This window comes from Coregonus lavaretus (genome assembly GCF_964263955.1).
Source record: "Coregonus lavaretus genome assembly, chromosome: 23".
Lineage (NCBI taxonomy): Eukaryota > Metazoa > Chordata > Actinopteri > Salmoniformes > Salmonidae > Coregonus > Coregonus lavaretus.
The window spans coordinates 1657407-1682937 of NC_140010.1; the positions used below are offsets into that span (position 1 = coordinate 1657407).

Genomic DNA, 25531 nt, shown 5'->3' on the forward strand with positions numbered 1-25531 from the left:
GCCCTGTGACCTTGTCCCATTCAGACAGAGCAACCACGCCCTGTGACCTTGTCTCATTCAGACAGAGCAACCACGTGTCCCAGCTAAGCCCTGTGGCCATGTCCCATTCAGACAGAGCAACCACGCCCTGTGACCTTGTCTCATTCAGACAGAGCAACCACGCCCTGTGGCCTTGTCCCATTCAGACAGAGCAACCACGTGTCCCAGCTAAGCCCTGTGGCCATGTCCCATTCAGACAGAGCAACCACGCCCTGTGACCTTGTCTCATTCAGACAGAGCAACCACGTGTCCCAGCTAAGCCCTGTGGCCATGTCCCATTCAGACAGAGCAACCACGCCCTGTGACCTTGTCTCATTCAGACAGAGCAACCACGCCCTGTGACCTTGTCCCATTCAGACAGAGCAACCACGCCCTGTGACCTTGTCTCATTCAGACAGAGCAACCACGTGTCCCAGCTAAGCCCTGTGGCCATGTCCCATTCAGACAGAGCAACCACGCCCTGTGACCTTGTCTCATTCAGACAGAGCAACCATGCCCTGTGGCCTTGTCTCATTCAGACAGAGCAACCACGCCCTGTGGCCTTGTCCCATTCAGACAGAGCAACCACGCCCTGTGACCTTGTCTCATTCAGACAGAGCAACCACGCCCTGTGACCTTGTCTCATTCAGACAGAGCAACCACGCCCTGTGACCTTGTCTCATTCAGACAGAGCAACCACGTGTCCCAGCTAAGCCCTGTGGCCATGTCCCATTCAGACAGAGCAACCACGCCCTGTGACCTTGTCTCATTCAGACAGAGCAACCACGCCCTGTGACCTTGTCTCATTCAGACAGAGCAACCACGCCCTGTGGCCTTGTCCCATTCAGACAGAGCAACCACGCCCTGTGACCTTGTCTCATTCAGACAGAGCAACCACGCCCTGTGACCTTGTCTCATTCAGACAGAGCAACCACGTGTCCCAGCTAAGCCCTGTGGCCATGTCCCATTCAGACAGAGCAACCACGCCCTGTGGCCATGTCCCATTCAGACAGAGCAACCACGCCCTGTGACCTTGTCTCATTCAGACAGAGCAACCACGCCCTGTGACCTTGTCTCATTCAGACAGAGCAACCACGTGTCCCAGCTAAGCCCTGTGGCCATGTCCCATTCAGACAGAGCAACCACGCCCTGTGACCTTGTCTCATTCAGACAGAGCAACCACGTGTCCCAGCTAAGCCCTGTGGCCATGTCCCATTCAGACAGAGCAACCACGCCCTGTGACCTTGTCTCATTCAGACAGAGCAACCACTTGTCCCAGCTAAGCCCTGTGGCCATGTCCCATTCAGACAGAGCAACCACGCCCTGTGGCCTTGTCCCATTCAGACAGAGCAACCACGCCCTGTGACCTTGTCTCATTCAGACAGAGCAACCACGTGTCCCAGCTAAGCCCTGTGGCCATGTCCCATTCAGACAGAGCAACCACGTGTCCCAGCTAAGCCCTGTGGCCATGTCCCATTCAGACAGAGCAAGCACGTGTCCCAGCTAAGCCCTGTGGACATGAGACTGTAGCCAATAGGCTACCACCTACACTTTTTAATACTGCTAATTAATTATTGACATTTACATACATGTTTTTCTTAAAAGAAAAGCTAATGTTTATCAGTTTTCAAATCAATTTAAATAGTCTATTCTGGTTAATGGCCTTGGTGCGCTAGCAGACAGCCTTGGGTCCCTGGCAGATTGGGAACCTCTTTAAGGCCAGATGACCTTGCACCCTAAAATCACAAGATTCCAGGGCTGTGCCTCACTATCTGGCCTTGCTCTGGCTGGCAGATTGTAGCAGGCAACTGGCCTTGCTCTGGCTGGCAGATTGTAGCAGGCAAACACACAAAGGCTAGTAGAAGAGAGCAGTGTGTTCTAAAGCCAGTCATATCAGTGTCTTCAGGCAGGTAGTCCACCTGAATAAGTCAGTCTCATCATACTGTTGAACTAGTCCACCTGAATAAGTCAGTCTGTCATCATACTGTTGAACTAGTCCACCTGAATATGTCTGTCATCATACTGTTGAACTAGTCCACCTGAATATGTCTGTCATCATACTGTTGAACTAGTCCACCTGAATAGGAATTGAGAATAACTATGAACACCAAGCATTAGTTAACCTGAATGTCTGAAAAGTAATTAAGTCCCTTTCTTAGCTAAAGGAAATCTCCATAGAAGCCTGTGTGTTGTGTCCAGAAGCAGGGTATTCATTGTCTACTGAGACAGACAGACATCCTCAGGTGGTGCGCCTGCAGTCTTCTCCTGTAGGACTGAGCCTGGAGGCCTGGCCAGTTGTCTCACTGCTCCCTTGCATAACCTTGCCTGGGCAGAACACTGTGCCACAGTGTGACAGACTAGCCCACTGTCAGCAAGCACATACCCGCACCCACCACCCAACAGCTGTTCAGGACCCCCACTTGGGGAGTGCACGTTTTTGTTCTAGCCCAGCAGTAAGACACCTGACTCAACTAATCGTCAAGGCCTTGTGTTAGGGTTGCTATTGTTTGGAAAGCGGTAATTCCAGAACCTTTCCTAAAGTCCCTTGGTGTTTCTGAACATCTGGGTTGGAGAACTCCTGGAACCAGGAGGGAATAGGATCAACCAGTAACCACTAGGAGTGGGGCTGAAGGGAGGAGGAGACTCAACCAGTAACCACTAGGAGTGGGGCTGAAGAGAGGAGACTCAACCAGTAACCACTAGGAGTGGGGCTGAAGGGAGGAGACTCAACCAGTAACCACTAGGAGTGGGGCTGAAGGGAGGAGGAGACTCAACCAGTAACCACTAGGAGTGGGGCTGAAGAGAGGAGACTCAACCAGTAACCACTAGGAGTGGGGCTGAAGGGAGGAGACTCAACCAGTAACCACTAGGAGTGGGGCTGAAGAGAGGAGGAGACTCAACCAGTAACCACTAGGAGTGGGGCTGAAGGGAGGAGACTCAACCAGTAACCACTAGGAGTGGGGCTGAAGAGAGGAGGAGACTCAACCAGTAACCACTAGGAGTGGGGCTGAAGGGAGGAGGAGACTCAACCAGTAACCACTAGGAGTGGGGCTGAAGAGAGGAGGAGACTCAACCAGTAACCACTAGGAGTGGGGCTGAAGGGAGGAGGAGACTCAACCAGTAACCACTAGGAGTGGGGCTGAAGGGAGGAGACTCAACCAGTAACCACTAGGAGTGGGGCTGAAGGGAGGAGGAGACTCAACCAGTAACCACTAGGAGTGGGGCTGAAGGGAGGAGGAGACTCAACCAGTAACCACTAGGAGTGGGGCTGAAGGGAGGAGACTCAACCAGTAACCACTAGGAGTGGGGCTGAAGGGAGGAGACTCAACCAGTAACCACTAGGAGTGGGGCTGAAGGGAGGAGGAGACTCAACCAGTAACCACTAGGAGTGGGGCTGAAGGGAGGAGGAGACTCAACCAGTAACCACTAGGAGTGGGGCTGAAGGGAGGAGACTCAACCAGTAACCACTAGGAGTGGGGCTGAAGAAAGGAGGAGACTCAACCAGTAACCACTAGGAGTGGGGATGAAGGGAGGAGACTCAACCAGTAACCACTAGGAGTGGGGCTGAAGGGAGGAGGAGACTCAACCAGTAACCACTAGGAGTGGGGCTGAAGGGAGGAGGAGACTCAACCAGTAACCACTAGGAGTGGGGATGATGAGAGGAGGAGACTCAACCAGTAACCACTAGGAGTGGGGCTGAAGAGAGGAGACTCAACCAGTAACCACTAGGAGTGGGGCTGAAGGGAGGAGGAGACTCAACCAGTAACCACTAGGAGTGGGGCTGAAGGGAGGAGACTCAACCAGTAACCACTAGGAGTGGGGCTGAAGGGAGGAGGAGACTCAACCAGTAACCACTAGGAGTGGGGCTGAAGGGAGGAGGAGACTCAACCAGTAACCACTAGGAGTGGGGCTGAAGGGAGGAGGAGACTCAACCAGTAACCACTAGGAGTGGGGCTGAAGAGAGGAGGAGACTCAACCAGTAACCACTAGGAGTGGGGCTGAAGGGAGGAGGAGACTCAACCAGTAACCACTAGGAGTGGGGCTGAAGGGAGGAGGAGACTCAACCAGTAACCACTAGGAGTGGGGCTGAAGGGAGGAGGAGACTCAACCAGTAACCACTAGGAGTGGGGCTGAAGGGAGGAGACTCAACCAGTAACCACTAGGAGTGGGGCTGAAGGGAGGAGACTCAACCAGTAACCACTAGGAGTGGGGCTGAAGGGAGGAGGAGACTCAACCAGTAACCACTAGGAGTGGGGCTGAAGGGAGGAGGAGACTCAACCAGTAACCACTAGGAGTGGGGCTGAAGGGAGGAGACTCAACCAGTAACCACTAGGAGTGGGGCTGAAGGGAGGAGACTCAACCAGTAACCACTAGGAGTGGGGCTGAAGGGAGGAGGAGACTCAACCAGTAACCACTAGGAGTGGGGCTGAAGGGAGGAGACTCAACCAGTAACCACTAGGAGTGGGGATGAAGAGAGGAGGAGACTCAACCAGTAACCACTAGGAGTGGGGCTGAAGAGAGGAGGAGATTCTTCTTCCAACGTGGTAAATCTTGGAGTTGACAGGTTCCACCCCAGTGACTCCTCCTTGCTTGCTACTACCCCAAGGGCCCAGAATATGAAGCTAGGAATCTGGCCACCAAAAACAACTAAAAACCCCAACTCCAGCAGGAACTAAGCCGGTTTCTGTTGTCCTTTCCCTGTGCCCTTGGCTTGGCTGGAACCTTCTGGAATGCCTAGCATTCTCTCTCTCCCTGTGCAAATTAGGGCTGGGAATTGCCAGGGACCTCATGATACGATATCACAATACTTAGGTGCCGATACGATATGTCTTGTGATTCCCCCAATTCTATATCTATTCCGAATCGGTATTGTGATTTGATGTTCCAAACATATTGCTCACTATACAGTGCATTCGGAAAGTGTTCAGACCACTTCACTTTTTCCACATTTTGTCACGTTACAGCCTTATTCTAAAATTGATTAAATAAATACAAATCCTCAATCAACACACAATACCCCATAATGACAAAGCGAACAGAGGTAGACATTTTTGCAAAATTATTGAAAATAAAACATTTGCTATGAGATCTGAAAAAAAGGCCCACACTTGTCTATATAAAGGTCCCACAGTTGACAGTGCATGTCAGAGCAAAAACCAAGCCATGAGGTCGAAGGAATTGTCTGTAGAGCTCCGAGACAGGATTGGGTCGAGGCACAGATCTGGGGAAGGGTACCAAAAAAGTTATGCAGCATTGAAGGTCCCCAAGAACACAGTGGCATCCATCATTCTTGAATGGAAGAAGTTTGGAACCACCAAGACTCTTCCTAGAGCTGGATGCCCGGCCAAACTGAGCAATCGGGGGAGAAGGGTCTTGGTCAGGGAGGTGACCAAGAACCCGATGGTCACTCTGACAGAACTCCATAGTTCCTCTGTGGAGATGGGAGAACCTTCCAGAAGGACAACCATCTCTGCAGTACTCCACCAATCAGGCCTTTATTGTAGAGTGCCCAGACGGAAGCCACTCCTCAGTAAAAGGCACATGACAGCCTGTACGCTACACTCTAGAACACTCTAGAATCCACAACAGTCCAACAGTAATATCCTGCCTGAACGCTACACTCTAGAATCCACAACAGTCCAACAGTAATATCCTGCCTGAACGCTACACTCTAGAATCCACAACAGTCCAACAGTAATATCCTGCCTGAACGCTACACTCTAGAATCCACAACAGTCCAACAGTAATATCCTGCCTGAACGCTACACTCTAGAATCCACAACAGTCCAACAGTAATATCCTGCCTGAACGCTACACTCTAGAATCCACAACAGTCCAACAGTAATATCCTGCCTGAACACTACACTCTAGAATCCACAACAGTCCAACAGTAATATCCTGCCTGAACACTACACTCTAGAATCCACAACAGTCCAACAGTAATATCCTGCCTGAACGCTACACTATAGAATCCACAACAGTCCAACAGTAATATCCTGCCTGAACGCTACACTCTAGAATCCACAACAGTCCAACAGTAATATCCTGCCTGAACACTACACTCTAGAATCCACAACAGTCCAACAGTAATATCCTGCCTGAACGCTACACTCTAGAATCCACAACAGTCCAACAGTAATATCCTGCCTGAACACTACACTCTAGAATCCACAACAGTCCAACAGTAATATCCTGCCTGAACGCTACACTCTAGAATCCACAACAGTCCAACAGTAATATCCTGCCTGAACGCTACACTCTAGAACACTCTAGAATCCACAACAGTCCAACAGTAATATCCTGCCTGTACGCTACACTCTAGAACACTCTAGAATCCACAACAGTCCAACAGTAATATCCTGCCTGAACGCTACACTCTAGAATCCACAACAGTCCAACAGTAATATCCTGCCTGAACGCTACACTCTAGAATCCACAACAGTCCAACAGTAATATCCTGCCTGAACGCTACACTCTAGAATCCACAACAAACATCAGTAGTCCTGTGACTGGATGCGTCAAAAAGGGCACCCTATTCCCTACATAGTGCACTACTTTTAACCAGGACCCATAGGGAATAGGGTGCCCTTTGGGACATATCCTCTGAACCAGGCATGTGGTAAAAACAAATCATTACAGCTCAGCTGACACGCCCACTCCCTCCCGCTGACCCAGCCAATCACAATGTGGTTTCTACATCAGGGGACGGGCCTTGGAATGAAGCCTAGAACTGGTTTTGTAACAGCAGGAGAAAAAAAAATAGATCGATTCTGCTAAAATGGAGGAAAGAGGGACAGAGGGGAAGGAGGGTGGTTAGCCCAATGTAACCCCGATGCCAGTGGGACAGAGGAGGGGAAGGAGGGTGGTTAGCCCAATGTAACCCCGATGCCAGTGGGACAGAGGAGGGGAAGGAGGGTGGTTAGCCCAATGTAACCCCGATGCCAGTGGGACAGAGGAGGGGAAGGAGGGTGGTTAGCCCAATGTAACCCCGATGCAGAGGGGAAGGAGGGTGGTTAGCCCAATGTAACCCCGATGCAGAGGAGGGGAAGGAGGGTGGTTAGCCCAATGTAACCCCGATGCCAGAGGAGGGGAAGGAGGGTGGTTAGCCCAATGTAACCCCGATGCCAGTGGGACAGAGGAGGGGAAGGAGGGTGGTTAGCCCAATGTAACCCCGATGCCAGTGGGACAGAGGAGGGGAAGGAGGGTGGTTAGCCCAATGTAACCCCGATGCCAGTGGGACAGAGGAGGGGAAGGAGGGTGGTTAGCCCAATGTAACCCCGATGCCAGTGGGACAGAGGAGGGGAAGGAGGGTGGTTAGCCCAATGTAACCCCGATGCCAGTGGGACAGAGGAGGGGAAGGAGGGTGGTTAGCCCAATGTAACCCCGATGCCAGTGGGACAGAGGAGGGGAAGGAGGGTGGTTAGCCCAATGTAACCCCGATGCCAGTGGGACAGAGGAGGGGAAGGAGGGTGGTTAGCCCAATGTAACCCCGATGCCAGTGGGACAGAGGAGGGGAAGGAGGGTGGTTAGCCCAATGTAACCCCGATGCCAGTGGGACAGAGGAGGGGAAGGAGGGTGGTTAGCCCAATGTAACCCCGATGCCAGTGGGACAGAGGAGGGGAAGGAGGGTGGTTAGCCCAATGTAACCCCGATGCCAGTGTCATTCCACAGTTTTTGGAATCTGGTGAAAACCCAAAACCAGTATGAAAAATGTATGCACTCACTAACTGTAAGTCGCTCTGGATAAGAGTGTCTGCTAAATTACTAAAATGTAAATTTAAGAAGAAAAAAATATCCAGCACCTATGCTCATCTCTCGCTTGCTTTCTCCGGGAACATTCTTAAAGTCTCCAGGCGATAGGGAAGGAACAGTTTGTAACTTCGATGTTGATGTGAAAAAGACCCCTTCTCCTCCAGACCTAGGCAGGGGTTAGAAATACATTCTTAGCTGGGTGTACACTACACTACACAACTCACAGACAAGTTTGAGATCGGAGACAAAATCACCATGTCGTTGCTTACTCTGGGCGCGCGGCCGTCACGACACTCATTTAACCGGTTTTAAAGATGTCTGTAGAAAAATTCGGTTACAAAACCAATGATGCATCTGCAAAAATCAACTACAATTCTGAGGACTAAGATATCTAGCAGCAGTCATATACATTTTTTTCTTCTTCACATTTTACATTTTAGCAGACGCTCTTATCCAGAGCGACTTAGTGAGTGCATACATTATTATTTTTCATACTGGGAATCGAACCCGCAACCCTGGCGTTGCAAACACCATGCTCTACCAACTGAGCTACATCCCTGCCGGCCATTCCCTCCCCTACCCTGGACGACGCTGGGCCAATTGTGCGCCGCCCCATGGGTCTCCCGGTCGCGGCCGGCTACGACAGAGCCTGGATTCAAACCAGGATCTCTAGTGGCACAGTTAGCACTGCGATGCAGTGCCTTAGACCACTGCGCCCCATATTCTCATCTAATCAGGGGCTAATTCAGACCTGGGACACCAGGTGAGTGCAATTAACTACCAGGTAGAAATGAAAAACAGAAGTGTTTGGGCCCTCCAGGACCGGACTTGAAGAACCCTGGTGTAGACTCTCCAGCAGGTGACTAGTACTAGAATGTGTTTACAGCTCTGAAGTTCACAAACAATATTATTCAATTCAAAATGTATTGGTTAGATATTTCAACTCTGTATGGCAAAAGTGAATGTCTGACTGAAAACATGTGGTGTCCACCAGGTATTAGGGGCCCAGTAGGAGATGTGTAGTGTATTAGGGGCCCAGTAAGAGATGTGCAGTGTATTAGGGGCCCAGTAAGAGATGTGCAGTGTATTAGGGGCCAAGTAAGAGATGTGTAGTGTATTAGGGGCCAAGTAAGAGATGTGTAGTGTATTAGGGGCCAAGTAAGAGATGTGTAGTGTATTAGGGGCCAAGTAAGAGATGTGTAGTGTATTAGGGGCCAAGTAAGAGATGTGTAGTGTATTAGGGGCCAAGTAAGAGATGTGTAGTGTATTAGGGGCCCAGTAAGAGATGTGTAGTGTATTAGGGGCCAAGTAAGAGATGTGTAGTGTATTAGGGGCCCAGTAGGAGATGTGCAGTGTATTAGGGGCCCAGTAAGAGATGTGCAGTGTATTAGGGGCCCGGTAAGAGATGTGTAGTGTATTAGGGGCCCAGTAGGAGATGTGTAGTGTATTAGGGGCCCAGTAAGAGATGTGTAGTGTATTAGGGGCCCAGTAGGAGATGTGTAGTGTATTAGGGGCCCAGTAAGAGATGTGTAGTGTATTAGGGGCCCAGAGGTAGGGCTGTTGTGGAGGAGAATCTAGGTTGTAGAACACTTAAAAAGCCTGTAGGTCATTGAAGATAAAAGCCTGTGCTGTCAGTATATAAAGAGCTGAGGAGGAGAACGCAGGAGCTGAGGAGGAGAACGCAGGAGCTGAGGAGGAGAACGCAGGAGCTGATTGATAAATATAGATATGACTCACTCATACAACGCTGCTGCATGTTTTATTCATGTCACTTCAGCGCTGGCTTGCTATAATAATATAATAATATGCCATTTAGCAGATCAATCAAATGCTACTATCAATCAATCAAATGTTATTTATAAAGCCCTTTCTACATCAGCAGATGTCACAAAGTCCTGTACAGAAACCCAGCCTAAAACCCCAAACAGCGATCAACTGACAGGCCTTTAAAAAGCAATTCTAGATCCTAAAAGAAAAAAGAACTGAGGTTGATTCATAAAGTAACTGACAAGTCTCTGGCTATCAACATGATCATGGCTGTTTCTCAGCTCGATATAGAGGTGCAGCCCTAAGGCAAGTGATGAGCAAGGAGAGGATATCTATTCCCTTCCTGAAACACACTCAACTGTTTCCAATGCATTTCTGATTGCACCCAAGTTTAACAAAGGTGTTCAAGGCATCTACTGCCTATAGCCATAACTACAGAGGTTACTGTCTATAGCCATAACTACAGAGGTTACTGCTTATAGCCATAACTACAGAGGTTACTGCTTATAGCCATAACTACAGAGGTTACTGTCTATAGCCATAACTACAGAGGGTACTGTTTATAGCCATAACTACAGAGGTTACTGTCTATAGCCATAACTACAGAGGTTACTGTCTATAGAGGTTACTGCCTATAGCCATAACTACAGAGGTTACTGCCTATAGCCATAACTACAGAGGTTACTGTCTATAGCCATAACTACAGAGGTTACTGTCTATAGCCATAACTACAGAGGTTACTGTCTATAGCCATAACTACAGAGGTTACTGTCTATAGCCATAACTACAGAGGTTACTGTCTATAGCCATAACTACAGAGGTTACTGCCTATAGCCATAACTACAGAGGCTACTGTCTATAGAGGTTACTGTCTATAGAGGTTACTGTCTATAGCCATAACTACAGAGGTTACTGTCTATAGCCATAACTACAGAGGTTACTGCCTATAGCCATAACTACAGAGGTTACTGTCTATAGCCATAACTACAGAGGTTACTGCCTATAGCCATAACTACAGAGGTTACTGCCTATAGCCATAACTACAGAGGTTACTGTCTATAGCCATAACTACAGAGGTTACTGCCTATAGCCATAACTACAGAGGTTACTGCCTATAGAGGTTACTGTCTATAGAGGTTACTGTCTATAGCCATAACTACAGAGGTTACTGCCTATAGCCATAACTACAGAGGTTACTGCCTATAGCCATAACTACAGAGGTTACTGTCTATAGCCATAACTACAGAGGTTACTGTCTATAGCCATAACTACAGAGGTTACTGCCTATAGCCATAACTACAGAGGTTACTGCCTATAGCCATAACTACAGAGGTTATGGTCTATAGAGGTTACTGCCTATAGCCATAACTACAGAGGTTACTGTATATAGCCATAACTACAGAGGTTACTGCCTATAGCCATAACTACAGAGGTTACTGCCTATAGCCATAACTACAGAGGTTACTGCCTATAGCCATAACTACAGAGGTTACTGTCTATAGCCATAACTACAGGGGTTACTGTCTATAGCCATAACTACAGAGGTTACTGTCTATAGCCATAACTACAGAGGTTACTGCCTATAGCCATAACTACAGAGGTTACTGTCTATAGCCATAACTACAGAGGTTACTGTCTATAGCCATAACTACAGAGGTTACTGTCTATAGCCATAACTACAGAGGTTACTGTCTATAGCCATAACTACAGAGGTTACTGCCTATAGCCATAACTACAGAGGTTACTGCCTATAGCCATAACTACAGAGGTTACTGCCTATAGCCATAACTACAGAGGTTACTGTCTATAGCCATAACTACAGAGGTTACTGTCTATAGCCATAACTACAGAGGTTACTGCCTATAGCCATAACTACAGAGGTTACTGCCTATAGCCATAACTACAGAGGTTATGGTCTATAGAGGTTACTGCCTATAGCCATAACTACAGAGGTTACTGTATATAGCCATAACTACAGAGGTTACTGCCTATAGCCATAACTACAGAGGTTACTGCCTATAGCCATAACTACAGAGGTTACTGCCTATAGCCATAACTACAGAGGTTACTGTCTATAGCCATAACTACAGAGGTTACTGTCTATAGCCATAACTACAGAGGTTACTGCCTATAGCCATAACTACAGAGGTTACTGCCTATAGCCATAACTACAGAGGTTACTGCCTATAGCCATAACTACAGAGGTTACTGCCTATAGCCATAACTACAGAGGTTACTGCCTATAGCCATAACTACAGAGGTTACTGCCTATAGCCATAACTACAGAGGTTACTGCCTATAGCCATAACTACAGAGGTTACTGTCTATAGCCATAACTACAGAGGTTACTGTCTATAGCCATAACTACAGAGGTTACTGCCTATAGCCATAACTACAGAGGTTACTGCCTATAGCCATAACTACAGAGGTTACTGCCTATAGCCATAACTACAGAGGTTACTGTCTATAGCCATAACTACAGAGGTTACTGTCTATAGCCATAACTACAGAGGTTACTGTCTATAGAGGTTACTGCCTATAGCCATAACTACAGAGGTTATGGTCTATAGAGGTTACTGCCTATAGCCATAACTACAGAGGTTATGGTCTATAGAGGTTACTGTCTATAGCCATAACTACAGAGGTTACTGTCTATAGCCATAACTACAGAGGTTACTGTCTATAGCCATAACTACAGAGGTTACTGTCTATAGCCATAACTACAGAGGTTACTGTCTATAGCCATAACTACAGAGGTTACTGCCTATAGCCATAACTACAGAGGTTACTGCCTATAGCCATAACTACAGAGGTTACTGCCTATAGCCATAACTACATAGGTTACTGCCTATAGCCATAACTACAGAGGTTACTGCCTATAGCCATAACTACAGAGGTTACTGTCTATAGAGGTTACTGTCTATAGCCATAACTATAGAGGTTACTGCCTATAGCCATAACTACAGAGGTTACTGCCTATAGCCATAACTACAGAGGTTATGGTCTATAGAGGTTACTGTCTATAGCCATAACTACAGAGGTTACTGTCTATAGCCATAACTACAGAGGTTACTGTCTATAGCCATAACTACAGAGGTTACTGTCTATAGCCATAACTACAGAGGTTACTGCCTATAGCCATAACTACAGAGGTTACTGCCTATAGCCATAACTACAGAGGTTACTGCCTATAGCCATAACTACAGAGGTTACTGCCTATAGCCATAACTACAGAGGTTACTGCCTATAGCCATAACTACAGAGGTTACTGTCTATAGCCATAACTACAGAGGTTACTGCCTATAGCCATAACTACAGAGGTTACTGCCTATAGCCATAACTACAGAGGTTACTGTCTATAGCCATAACTACAGAGGTTACTGTCTATAGCCATAACTACAGAGGTTACTGTCTATAGAGGTTACTGCCTATAGCCATAACTACAGAGGTTACTGCCTATAGCCATAACTACAGAGGTTATGGTCTACAGAGGTTACTGCCTATAGCCATAACTACAGAGGTTACTGTCTATAGCCATAACTACAGAGGTTACTGTCTATAGCCATAACTACAGAGGTTACTGTCTATAGCCATAACTACAGAGGTTACTGTCTATAGCCATAACTACAGAGGTTACTGTCTATAGCCATAACTACAGAGGTTACTGTCTATAGCCATAACTACAGAGGTTACTGTCTATAGCCATAACTACAGAGGTTACTGTCTATAGCCATAACTACAGAGGGTACTGTTTATAGCCATAACTACAGAGGTTACTGTCTATAGCCATAACTACAGAGGTTACTGTATATAGCCATAACTACAGAGGTTACTGTCTATAGAGGTTACTGCCTATAGCCATAACTACAGAGGTTACTGTCTATAGCCATAACTACAGAGGTTACTGTCTATAGCCATAACTACAGAGGTTACTGTCTATAGCCATAACTACAGAGGGTACTGTTTATAGCCATAACTACAGAGGTTACTGTCTATAGCCATAACTACAGAGGTTACTGTATATAGCCATAACTACAGAGGTTACTGTCTATAGAGGTTACTGCCTATAGCCATAACTACAGAGGTTACTGCCTATAGCCATAACTACAGAGGTTACTGCCTATAGCCATAACTACAGAGGTTACTGCCTATAGCCATAACTACAGAGGTTACTGCCTATAGCCATAACTACAGAGGTTACTGTCTATAGCCATAACTACATAAGTTACTGCCTATAGCCATAACTACAGAGGTTACTGCCTATAGCCATAACTACATAGGTTACTGTCTATAGCCATAACTACAGAGGTTACTGTCTATAGCCATAACTACAGAGGTTACTGTCTATAGCCATAACTACAGAGGTTACTGTCTATAGCCATAACTACAGAGGTTACTGTCTATAGCCATAACTACAGAGGTTACTGTCTATAGCCATAACTACAGAGGTTACTGTCTATAGCCATAACTACAGAGGTTACTGTCTATAGCCATAACTACAGAGGTTACTGTCTATAGCCATAACTACAGAGGTTACTTTCTATAGCCATAACTACAGAGGTTACTGTCTATAGCCATAACTACAGAGGTTACTGTCTATAGCCATAACTACAGAGGTTACTGTCTATAGCCATAACTACAGAGGTTACTGTCTATAGAGGTTACTGCCTATAGCCATAACTACAGAGGTTACTGCCTATAGCCATAACTACAGAGGTTATGGTCTATAGAGGTTACTGTCTATAGCCATAACTACAGAGGTTACTGTCTATAGCCATAACTACAGAGGTTACTGTCTATAGCTATAACTACAGAGGTTACTGTCTATAGCCATAACTACAGAGGTTACTGTCTATAGCCATAACTACAGAGGTTACTGTCTATAGCCATAACTACAGAGGTTACTGTCTATAGCCATAACTACAGAGGTTACTGTCTATAGCCATAACTACAGAGGTTACTGTCTATAGCCATAACTACAGAGGTTACTGTCTATAGCCATAACTACAGAGGTTACTGTCTATAGCCATAACTACAGAGGTTACTGTCTATAGCCATAACTACAGAGGTTACTGTCTATAGAGGTTACTGCCTATAGCCATAACTACAGAGGTTACTGCCTATAGCCATAACTACAGAGGTTACTGTCTATAGCCATAACTACAGAGGTTACTGTCTATAGCCATAACTACAGAGGTTACTGTCTATAGCCATAACTACAGAGGTTACTGTCTATAGCCATAACTACAGAGGTTACTTTCTATAGCCATAACTACAGAGGTTACTGTCTATAGCCATAACTACAGAGGTTACTGTCTATAGCCATAACTACAGAGGTTACTGTCTATAGCCATAACTACAGAGGTTACTGTCTATAGCCATAACTACAGAGGTTACTGTCTATAGCCATAACTACAGAGGTTACTGTCTATAGCCATAACTACAGAGGTTACTTTCTATAGCCATAACTACAGAGGTTACTGTCTATAGCCATAACTACAGAGGTTACTGTCTATAGCCATAACTACAGAGGTTACTGTCTATAGCCATAACTACAGAGGTTACTGTCTATAGCCATAACTACAGAGGTTACTGTCTATAGCCATAACTACAGATGTTGGGCATTTATACCAACCTATCCTATTCTCCCTGCCTGCGATGGAAAACCCAATGTTGAGGTCAGGAGAAAGCTGGTCCACAAATTTGCTAGAACGCTAAACAGCCATCTAGTGGACTGCTGTGGCTAGCTAAAAATATATATATTTTTTTATTAACAATACAAAACATACACACGACATCACACAAACATCAATGACATCCCACCTGCCCAGACCCACCTGCTCCCACCCCCAGCATCACTCTCCACCACCTGCCCAGACCCACCTGCTCCCACCCCCAGCATCACTCTCCACCACCTGCCCAGACCCACCTGCTCCCACCCCCATCATCACTCTCCACCACCTGCCCAGACCCACCTGCTCCCACCCCCACCCCCACCACCTGCCCAGACCCACCTGCTCCCACCCCCTGCCCAGACCCACCTGCCCCCACCCCCAGCGCCAGCATCACTCTCCACCACCTGCCCAGACCCACCTGCTCCCACCCCCAGCATCACTCTCCACCACCTGCCCAGACCCACCTGCTCCCACCCCCATCATCACTCTCCACCCCCTGCCCAGACCCACCTGCTCCCACCCCCACCCCCACTCTCCACCACCTGCCCAGACCCACCTGCTCCCACCCCCACCCCCACTCTCCACCACCTGCCCAGACCCACCTGCTCCCACCCCCACCCCCACTCTCCACCACCTGCCCAGACCCACCTGCTCCCACCCCCACCCCCACTCTCCACCACCTGCCCAGACCCACCTGCTCACACCCCCATCGCCAGCATCACTCTCCACCACCTGCCCAGACCCACCTGCTCACACCCCCATCGCCAGCATCACTCTCCACCACATGGCCTCAAACTGCACCATTTTGTTTCTCTCTGTCACCCACTTTCAACATTTAGATAATAAAGCATTTCACCTTTTCCATTGTGTTAATGACGGAGGATTGGTTGATTTCCAGTGTAAGTATATGTTTTTTTTTCTCAAGATGATTGAGGAGAAAAGTATGGTCCAACCGATCGGGTATCTCATATGCCATGTCTTGAAATATGCAGACAGACGGATTAAAAGTACATTTACATTGTAATACTTCTGACAGCAAACTTTCTAACTTCTAACTCTGCCCGTAACTTTTGGAATTTATAACATTTCCATTATTAGTTTTACACTTAAGACATGACTCTGCCGTTGTGCTGTAGAATTTGGGAATGATGTATCTTGTATAATAACATCTACACATTAATTTATACTGGATTAAGCGTACATTTTTCAATAACTGTAATTTCGTTAGTTCTGTCCCAACAATCCCTCCGTCTTCTGCCAATATCAGTTCTTAAGTCTTGGTTCCAATAGTTCATATTTTTTTCTAATAGATTCTCAGTTGGATAGGCTCTCCCGCAAGGTTTTGTACAGTTTACAGATCATATGAATATCCTTTTGACTCATAGGATTCCCTCAAGATTGCTCTGATGTCTAAAAGATGCATTTGAAAATACCTCCATTGGTGAATCATCTCATCATTTGAGGCTTTAATAAAAAAGTGTTCTTACACTGTCATTTTGAACATTCAAAGCAACTGGGAAAGGTGCAAGGCAGGCACTGTCGTCACCTTTAGTTTGCTCCATGACTTCTGAGCGACAGGAAGCACCACCACCAATCGGTCTCCACCACTGCTCACACACCAGTGGTTACTATGACAACCAGCGTCGCCGTGTCAGCAGATGGCTGCTGTCTGAGCACTAATCCGATTTGATCACTCGCTGTTTGGACAGTCAGTATTTCAAAACTGATTTGAGCATTAAGGCCTGCAGAGTCGCAGTTATATGTACATATCTATCCCAATTACCTTGTAACATGGACTCGGTACCGGAACCCCCGTGTCTATAGCCAAGTTATCGTTACTCATTGTGGATCTATTAATACCTGTTTAAATTGTTCTATTATTTCTCCATTTTCTCTGTGCATTGTGGGTAAGGGCCCGTCAGGAAGCATTCCACTGTTACGTCTACGCCTGTTGTTTACCAAGCACGCAGAGAGAGGCGGGAGGATAAAGGTTATTAAGACTCACCGGAGTGAGGAGTTCAGGAGTAGAGATCGGGGACCTGTCACTGCTCAGCTTGATGCCACTGCCCAGGTCAAAATCACAGATCTTCACTGGTGAAATCTGCAGGTAAACACACAGATTAGTGATTTAGACGCCTGGCGTTCTTATCCAGCGTATTCAACTAAAGTAGGCCAGTCAGCTACCCAGATACCACAATCACTAAAACTAACAAACAAACAAGCCTTCCTATATCTTTACGTTTACGTCATTTAGCAGACGCTCTTATCCAGAGCCACTTACAAATTGGTGCATTCACCCTATAGCCAGTGGGATAACCACTTTACAATATGTTTTATTATTATTATTAATTAATGTATTTATTTATTTTATATTTTGTGGGGATGGGGGGTAGAAGGATTACTTTTATACTATCACAAGTATTCCTTGGGATATTATAAAAGTAATCCTTTATTAAGTTATCCTTATCACGTCATAGTAACAGGCTGTATTAGGATGTAACTACCCATTATTATATTTATCATAATATACTGAACCATAACTGTATTTATCTATCAACGTTAGGAACTGAGTGATCAGATTAAAAGGCCCACTGCTTGTGCAAAACGCATAATACTGGCTGTATTTCGAAAGTTTTACATCTGGAAAACTTGATTGCTGACATGCAAAACGTTTCGGGACTGTATGAACAGTGGACTAATGAAACATACCAAAATATAATTTTTTTACTCTGGCTCTCCCGTATAATCTATGCCCGTCTGTGAGGAGTATTGGCGTGCATCCTGACTCACCCGGTCCCCGTGCTCACACGGGATGTTTTCAGGGACTGAATGATGGGATTTAAAGTTCTAGCGCTTGTGTTTTAGACTGGACTCTGGCTCTCCTGTATAATCTATGCCCGTCTGTGAGGAGTATTGGCGTGCACCCCGACTCACCCGGTCCCCATGCTCACACAGGATGTTTTCAGGCTTCAGGTCCCTGTGCGCCATTCCCTTGTTATGGAGGTAGTTTAGAGCACTGGCGATGTCCTGCACCACGTAACTGGCCTCCTGCTCACTAAAGTGTTGTCTACGGTGGATGTGGGTCAACACTGACCCTGCAGGAGGAGAGAGGTTAATATGGAGCAAAACAACGCCAACTCCTAATGAAGAGACGGTCTCAAGTTTCTGCATTACAGAGGTCCCAGAGGGGAGAAGATCAGACAACAATTCAACTGGCTCCGTGCACTGAAGACACTGCCTCAAGCGTTCGCATTTCAGATATAATACTGATTGAGTGCAGTGTAAATTTACAAAACTGGTGAATCTGAACCATCATTTTCTATGGATGGGAGAGTTCGCAATGAAGATTTATATCCACTGACCTCCTCTTAGTTTCTCAAAAACCAAGTAGAATTTGTCTTCTTCCTCAAAGAACTCTACTAGCTCCAGAATGTTTCTGTGGACAGGAGAGAGGAGAGCAGTGGTTATCAACAGTTTTATAATAATAATGCCTATTCCTGTATAATAGTGAATCTCAGCAGTCCATGCTCCTGCTCTGTGTGTCCCAGCGGGGCTTCTGTACCTGTGTCCCTGGCACTGATAGAGCATCTCCACTTCTCTGAAGACTCGGCTCCGGCTGAGACCCACACGCTTCTCAATGATCTGGACAATCAACAAGATTTAACAATACGTTATTCATTTTCAGTCTTTTTCATATTAAGGGAATAATTTGTTCTTATTGAAAGGGTGCAGGGTTCTCCCCAAAGAACGAACAGTGTTTGGCTCTTTGGTGACTTAAAAGTGCAACACAAACCTATCCCAGATGACTCAGGGGGTATTGAAACGTGCTCCTAGATGGTTTTACAGGGCACTTTAGTTTTTTAAAGAAACACGACACGGCTGTTGGATTCTGTTAAAGCTGCTGCACATGCCTGGCCTTCATACCTATGGTCCCTGTTCTATTAACCATTGGAAAATGAAATACTAGGAAAATGACAGGAAAAATACTGTGAAAAATATTTATACAATGAAATAAATAAATGTAAATCACTGTGTTTTCTACTTTATCACGTAATGCACTGGCAGAAAGTGGCAGTTCCACTGGTTACAGGTGTTAAAAAACACACAAATCTCAGTCCTCCGGGCCTCACCTTGACTCACTCATAAGTACCACCTTGTTAACGCCACCGGCCCCAGAGCCCGCTTTCTCCACACATCCATTAGTGGAAGACATGGTGGCCTTCTCTGACCAGCTGCATTAGCAGGAAACTGGACTTCATGTTAGATCTCAACACACTTCCTTCCATCGCTAACAAAGACAGGAAGTGTGTCTTTGGGCTTTCAGAACTAGGGCTGGGCGATATATAGAATTTGAATGCCTGTTTCGCAACAAGTTAAAAAATAAATAATAATGAGCGTTCAATGTATTTTTAGTCTCGTCTCCTTCCCTCCCTCTGTACTGTGTCCACTGTGAACCTTCCCACTCCACAGACACCAAGCCCCTCCCTCTGTACTGTGTCCACTGTGAACCTTCCCACTCCACAGACACCAAGCCCCTCCCTCTGAACTGTGTCCACTGTGAACCTTCCCACTCCACAGACACCAAGCCCCTCCCTCTGTACTGTGTCCACTGTGAACCTTCCCACTCCAGACACCAAGCCCCTCCCTCTGAACTGTGTCCACTGTGAACCTTCCCACTCCACAGACACCAAGCCCCTCCACCTGCCACTCACAACAAAATACAACTTCTTCCTCTGACAAGCAGTTTAAACTGCCTATTTCCATTTGAGGTTTGGTCCAACAGAATGGGTCATATGGACACCAAAACGCTGAGACGTTATTCTGTAATACACAAGAACTGGACCTTTCTAACGATACCCTTTTTATGTCTCAACTCCCCAAAATGTAGAACAGCGCAGACCCTAATCAAACTAGAGCATCACTGAACATGACTGGAAAATTAATACTCCGTTTCTGTCATGTGAGGAATTGCAGTACCAAGTACAGCTAGCAGCATTTTAGCCACAGACTTATGCGCTAGCTGTCTAGTCTGTTTAATAAACGTCCATAAAAATAAAAATAAACTGGAAACGTGTTTTCATTCTGAGAAATAAGCATCTTATACAGGCAGGCCATTTGATTTCAACATCTAAACAAATTGAACAGGCTATTTTCAAAACAGATGGGAGAGGGGCAGGAGGGTGTATTCATAATAGTTTAAATGTTCTACCTTGTTAGCAAGCAAATAGATCCAAGTTGGCTCAACTTGATATAATGATTAGCTGGCTACTCACTAGCAGGTGGGCTGGTGCTCGGGACCGTTCATGAGATCTGTGTTATTGTTCTACACTGCCTGCTACCAGAGGTCGGTCAGTACACCGCCTGCTACCAGAGGTCGGTCAGTACACCGCCTGCTACCAGAGGTCGGTCAGTACACCGCCTGCTACCAGAGGTCGGTCAGTACACCGCCTGCTACCAGAGGTCGGTCAGTACACCGCCTGCTACCAGAGGTCGGTCAGTACACCGCCTGCTACCAGAGGTCGGTCAGTACACCGCCTGCTACCAGAGGTCGGTCAGTACACCGCCTGCTACCAGAGGTCGGTCAGTACACCGCCTGCTACCAGAGGTCGGTCAGTACACCGCCTGCTACCAGAGGTCGGTCAGTACACCGCCTGCTACCAGAGGTCGGTCAGTACACCGCCTGCTACCAGAGGTCGGTCAGTACACCGCCTGCTACCAGAGGTCGGTCAGTACACCGCCTGCTACCAGAGGTCGGTCAGTACACCGCCTGCTACCAGAGGTCGGTCAGTACACCGCCTGCTACCAGAGGTCGGTCAGTACACCGCCTGCTACCAGAGGTCGGTCAGTACACTGCCTGCTACCACTGCCTGCTACCAGAGGTCGGTCAGTACACTGCCTGCTACCAGAGGTCGGTCAGTACACTGCCTGCTACCAGAGGTCGGTCAGTACACTGCCTGCTACCAGAGGTCGGTCAGTACACTGCCTGCTACCAGAGGTCGGTCAGTACACCGCCTGCTACCAGAGGTCGGTCAGTACACCGCCTGCTACCAGAGGTCGGTCAGTACACTGCCTGCTACCAGAGGTCGGTCAGTACACTGCCTGCTACCAGAGGTCGGTCAGTACACCGCCTGCTACCAGAGGTCGTCAGTACACCGCCTGCTACCAGAGGTCGGTCAGTAGAGGAGGAAGTGTATGGTTCTGGTAACATTTGGAACAAAAGGCAATTTTCATAGACAGACTTGAAAGCCAGATCAGTGATTATTGCAACAAAATATTTTGACAAAATAATTAAATGATTAGTTGGTCTTAGGGTTGTGGGAGGCTTATATTTAGCCTAGGTCTAATTTTATAAGCCCTGAATTCATTTGATTATTCATGACTGTTTGAAATGCAGTGTATTGACATTTAAATTGTGCAACAAAGCTTATTTAGAAAAACACTTACATAAAAAAAAAAAACATCTCACACACACAGTACCAGTCAAAAGTTTGGACACCTACTCATTCAAGGGTTTTTCTTTATTTTTACTATTTTCTACATTGTAGAATAATAGTGAAGACATCAAAACTATGAAATAACACATATGGCATCATGTAGTAACCAAAAAAAGTGTTAAACAAATCAAAATATATTTTATATTTGAGATTCAAATAGCCACCCTTTGCCTTGATGACAGCTTTGCACACTCTTGGCATTCTCTCAACCAGCTTCATGAGGTAGTCACCTGGAATGCATTTCAATTAACAGGTGTGCCTTGTTAAAAGTGAATTAGTGGAATATTTTCCTTCTTAATGCGTTTGAGCCAATCAGTTGTGTTATGACAATGTAGGGGTGGTATACAGAAGATGGTATTTTACCAAATAGGGCTAAGTCCATATTATGGCAAGAACGGCTCAAATAAGCGTAGAGAAACGACAGTCCATCATTATTTTAAGACATGAAGGTCAGTCAATCCGGAATATTTCAAGAACTTTGAAAGTTTCAAATGCAGTCGCAAATATTTTTTGATAAAACTAGCTCTCATGAGGACCGCCACAGGAAAGGAAGACCCAGAGTTAACGCTGCTGCAGAGGATAAGTTCATTAGAGTTAACTGCACCTCAGATTGCAGCCCAAATAAATGCTTCACAGACTTCAAGTAACAGATACATCTCAACATCAACTGTTCAGAGGAGACTGTGTGAATCAGGCCTTCATGGACGAATTGCTGCAAAGAAACCACTACTAAAGGACACCAATAAGAAGAAGATACTTGCTTGGGCCAAGAAACACAAGCAATGGACATTAGACTGGTGGAAACCTGTCCTTTGGTCTGATGAGTCCAAATTTGAGATTTTTGGCTCCAACCGCTGTGTCTTTGTGAGACGCAGAGTAGGGGAACGGATGATCTCTGCATGGAGGAGGAGGTGTGATAGTGCTTTGCTGGTGACACTGTGTGATTTATTTAGAATTCAAGGCACGCTTAACCAGCATGGCTACCACAGAATTCTGCAGCGATACGCCATCCCATCTGGTTTAAGCTTAGTGGGACTATCATGTGATTTTCAACAGGACAATGACCCAACACACCTCCAGGCTGTGTAAGGGCTATTTGACCAAGAAAGAGTGTGATTACGTGCTGCATCAGATGACCTGGCCTCCACAATCCCCCGACCTTGACCCAATTGAGATGGTTTAGGATGAGTTGGACCGCAGAGTGAAGGAAAAGCAGCCAACAAGTGCTCAGGATATGTGGGAACTCCTAAAATATATTTTGATTTGTTTAACACTTTTCTGGTTACTACATGATTCCATACGTGTTATTTCATAGTTGATGACTTCACTTTTATTCTACAATGTAGAAAATAGTAAAAATAAAGAAAAACCCTTGAATGAGTAGGTGTGTCCAAACTTTTGACTGGTAGTGTATATAATGTATTTTCCAACTGTCCCAATATCTTTTCCAGCTGTACCATTAACTGGTTTTAAAATGTCCATTCTAGAATGCCCTTCTAACCAATCAGAAACAAGTATTCAACAATGCTGTGGTATAATATAAATTAAATGAAACTGTTGCACGAAAATGTGCATAGGAAAACCATATCTGGCACGCAGATAGGTAGGAATGTTAAGATAAATTGGTATTCCACATGAGAAAGGTTGCAGACTCCTCGTGTAGCCTATTAGCTGCAACTTCAGGAGAGTAACGACAAACTCCGCGAAAGCCAGCAGGAGGATGGTCGGGTCAGGTTAAGGTTATTTTCTTCTGGTTATCTAGATCTCTGGCTCCCTTTTGAGTCATTTGTGACTTAATTTCATCAAACAGTGTGCTTCAGCATTAGACAAGATCAATACATATAGTTGATTTTATTAGAAACACAAGATGTGTCTATGGAAGTTTAAAAATTGACCAATTTCGATACACCAAGATGTTTTTGTAGTTGGGGACAGCCCTAATGTAAATAAATGTTTTATGCATGCTTATGGTGTTACACTTATCACGTCGATAATGTTTGTTGGTTTTATGCCATGGTCAATGGCAGCTGGGACCATGTGTGTGGAGGCACCAGTCGCTTGACTAGAGGGACAAGACGGCGTACTCAGCAGGGAACTCTGCCATATTCCGGTGCTGCCAGTTGGGGGTGTGTGTTGGGGAGTGACCCTGCCTGCTGCCAGTTGGGGGGTGTTTTCATATATATATTTTTTTTTCATTTAGCAGACGCTCTTATCCAGAGCGACTTACAGGAGCAATTAGGGTTAAGTGCCTTGCTCAAGGGCACATCGACAGATTTTTCACCTAGTCGGCTCGGGGATTAGAACCAGCGACCTTTCAGTTACTGCCACTACGCTCTTAACCACTAAGCTACCTGCCGCCCGTGTGTGTGTGTGTGTGTTGGGAAGTGACCCAGCCTGCTGCCAGTTAGGGGTGGGTGGTTTGGTGGCCTCCCCATTGCGGGTAGCTATGCAAACGCTGAATGGGCGTCAGGGATTAGTACACAGATGCTAGGGCCACTGCTCGCTCACACACACACAGCGTCCGCAACATGTGCCTGAGTCAGCAGCGAGCTGAAACTCATTTGTAGCCTAACCCTGCACTCCGTATACTCCTGCATGTAATCCATTTCCAATTGAATCAACAAATGATAACAGTAACACCAAGTTTCATGTCGGCCACACTGATGCCGTCAGCTGATGTGTGCAGGCAGTGTCTCCAGGGGGTGGTGTAGGGGGGGTGGGGGGGTGGTGGTGGGGGGGGGGGGGGGGGGTGGTGCTACCCTCATTTCCTTTCTTCAAACGACCAGCCATCTGCCTGAGGAACCAGACTTAAAATGACAGCAGGAGCTAAGTAACAATAGCTTTTTCAAAACAATAACACAAGTCTTTGTACAGATAATTACGTCACATTTGGGGCGGCAGGCAGGAGCCGGGGTTTGGCCAGGGGCTTTACTTGGCTCATCGCGCTCAGTAGAAAGGCCTCTTTAGTGTCTCAAGTTTTCATAACTGTGACCTTAATTGCCTACCGTCTGTAAGCTGTTAGTGTCTTAACGACCGTTCCACAGGTGCATGTTCATTAATTGTTTATGGTTCATTGAACAAGCATAGGAAACAGTGTTTAAACCCTTTACAATGAAGATCTGTGAAGTTATTTGGATTTTTTTATCTTTGAAAGACAGGGTCCTGAAAAGTAAATAAATATATATATATATATATATACACACACACACACACATAAAATTGCAACCCGCAGTTAGAAAATATCCGGATGAAAATAAATATCTTAAAAATCACATTGCAGACAGGTCATGCATAGCCAACGAATTTGAAACATTTGGGTCCGGCCTGAAGCTTGCTAGCAAACTTGCAACATTGTATAAAATATTCTGGGCCCACAGTATTCCCCAGACAAACAGCTGTAGGCTAAGGATAAGAAGTAATCAGGAAGGCCTATTTTAATGACATTTCCACCGGATCAGAGCATTACTGTGTTTTCCCCTTTCACGCTGAGTGGTTATTGAAAGGGAGAGAGCTGGAAAGATTTTTCAAATAGGCTACGCTGAGGAACTATTGTCATTCTCAATGGATGTAAAAACAGACTTCATTTACCACTTCATGTGGTCCTCTGTAGCTCAGCTGGTAGAGCACGGCGCTTGTAACGCCAAGGTAGTGGGTTCGATCCCCGGGACCACCCATACACACACAAAAATGTATGCTAATCTCCGAGCCGACTAGGTGAAAAATCTGTCGATGTGCCCTTGAGCAAGGCACTTAACCCTAATTGCTCCTGTAAGTCGCTCTGGATAAGAGCGTCTGCTAAATGACAAAAATGTTTTTTTTTTTTTT

At 46.1% G+C, this 25531-nt stretch overlaps 1 protein-coding gene across 2 annotated transcripts in view; it reads right to left on the reverse strand.

Moving 5' to 3' along the window:
- LOC311099108 (MAP kinase-interacting serine/threonine-protein kinase 2-like) overlaps positions 1–25531 on the reverse strand; it is a 53175-nt gene that overhangs the window by 14650 nt on the left and 12994 nt on the right. For both annotated transcript variants that reach the window (XR_014609687.1, XM_084139740.1), the window contains exons 6-9: positions 18775–18854; positions 18575–18648; positions 18147–18307; positions 17218–17313 (exon numbers count right to left, since the gene is read on the reverse strand). Coding sequence is in view for 1 of the 2 variants with exons in the window: in XM_084139740.1 (XP_083995866.1) it covers positions 17218–17313; positions 18147–18307; positions 18575–18648; positions 18775–18854 (411 nt within the window). In the remaining variant the exon portion in view is untranslated. The remainder of the gene's footprint in view (positions 1–17217; positions 17314–18146; positions 18308–18574; positions 18649–18774; positions 18855–25531) is intronic.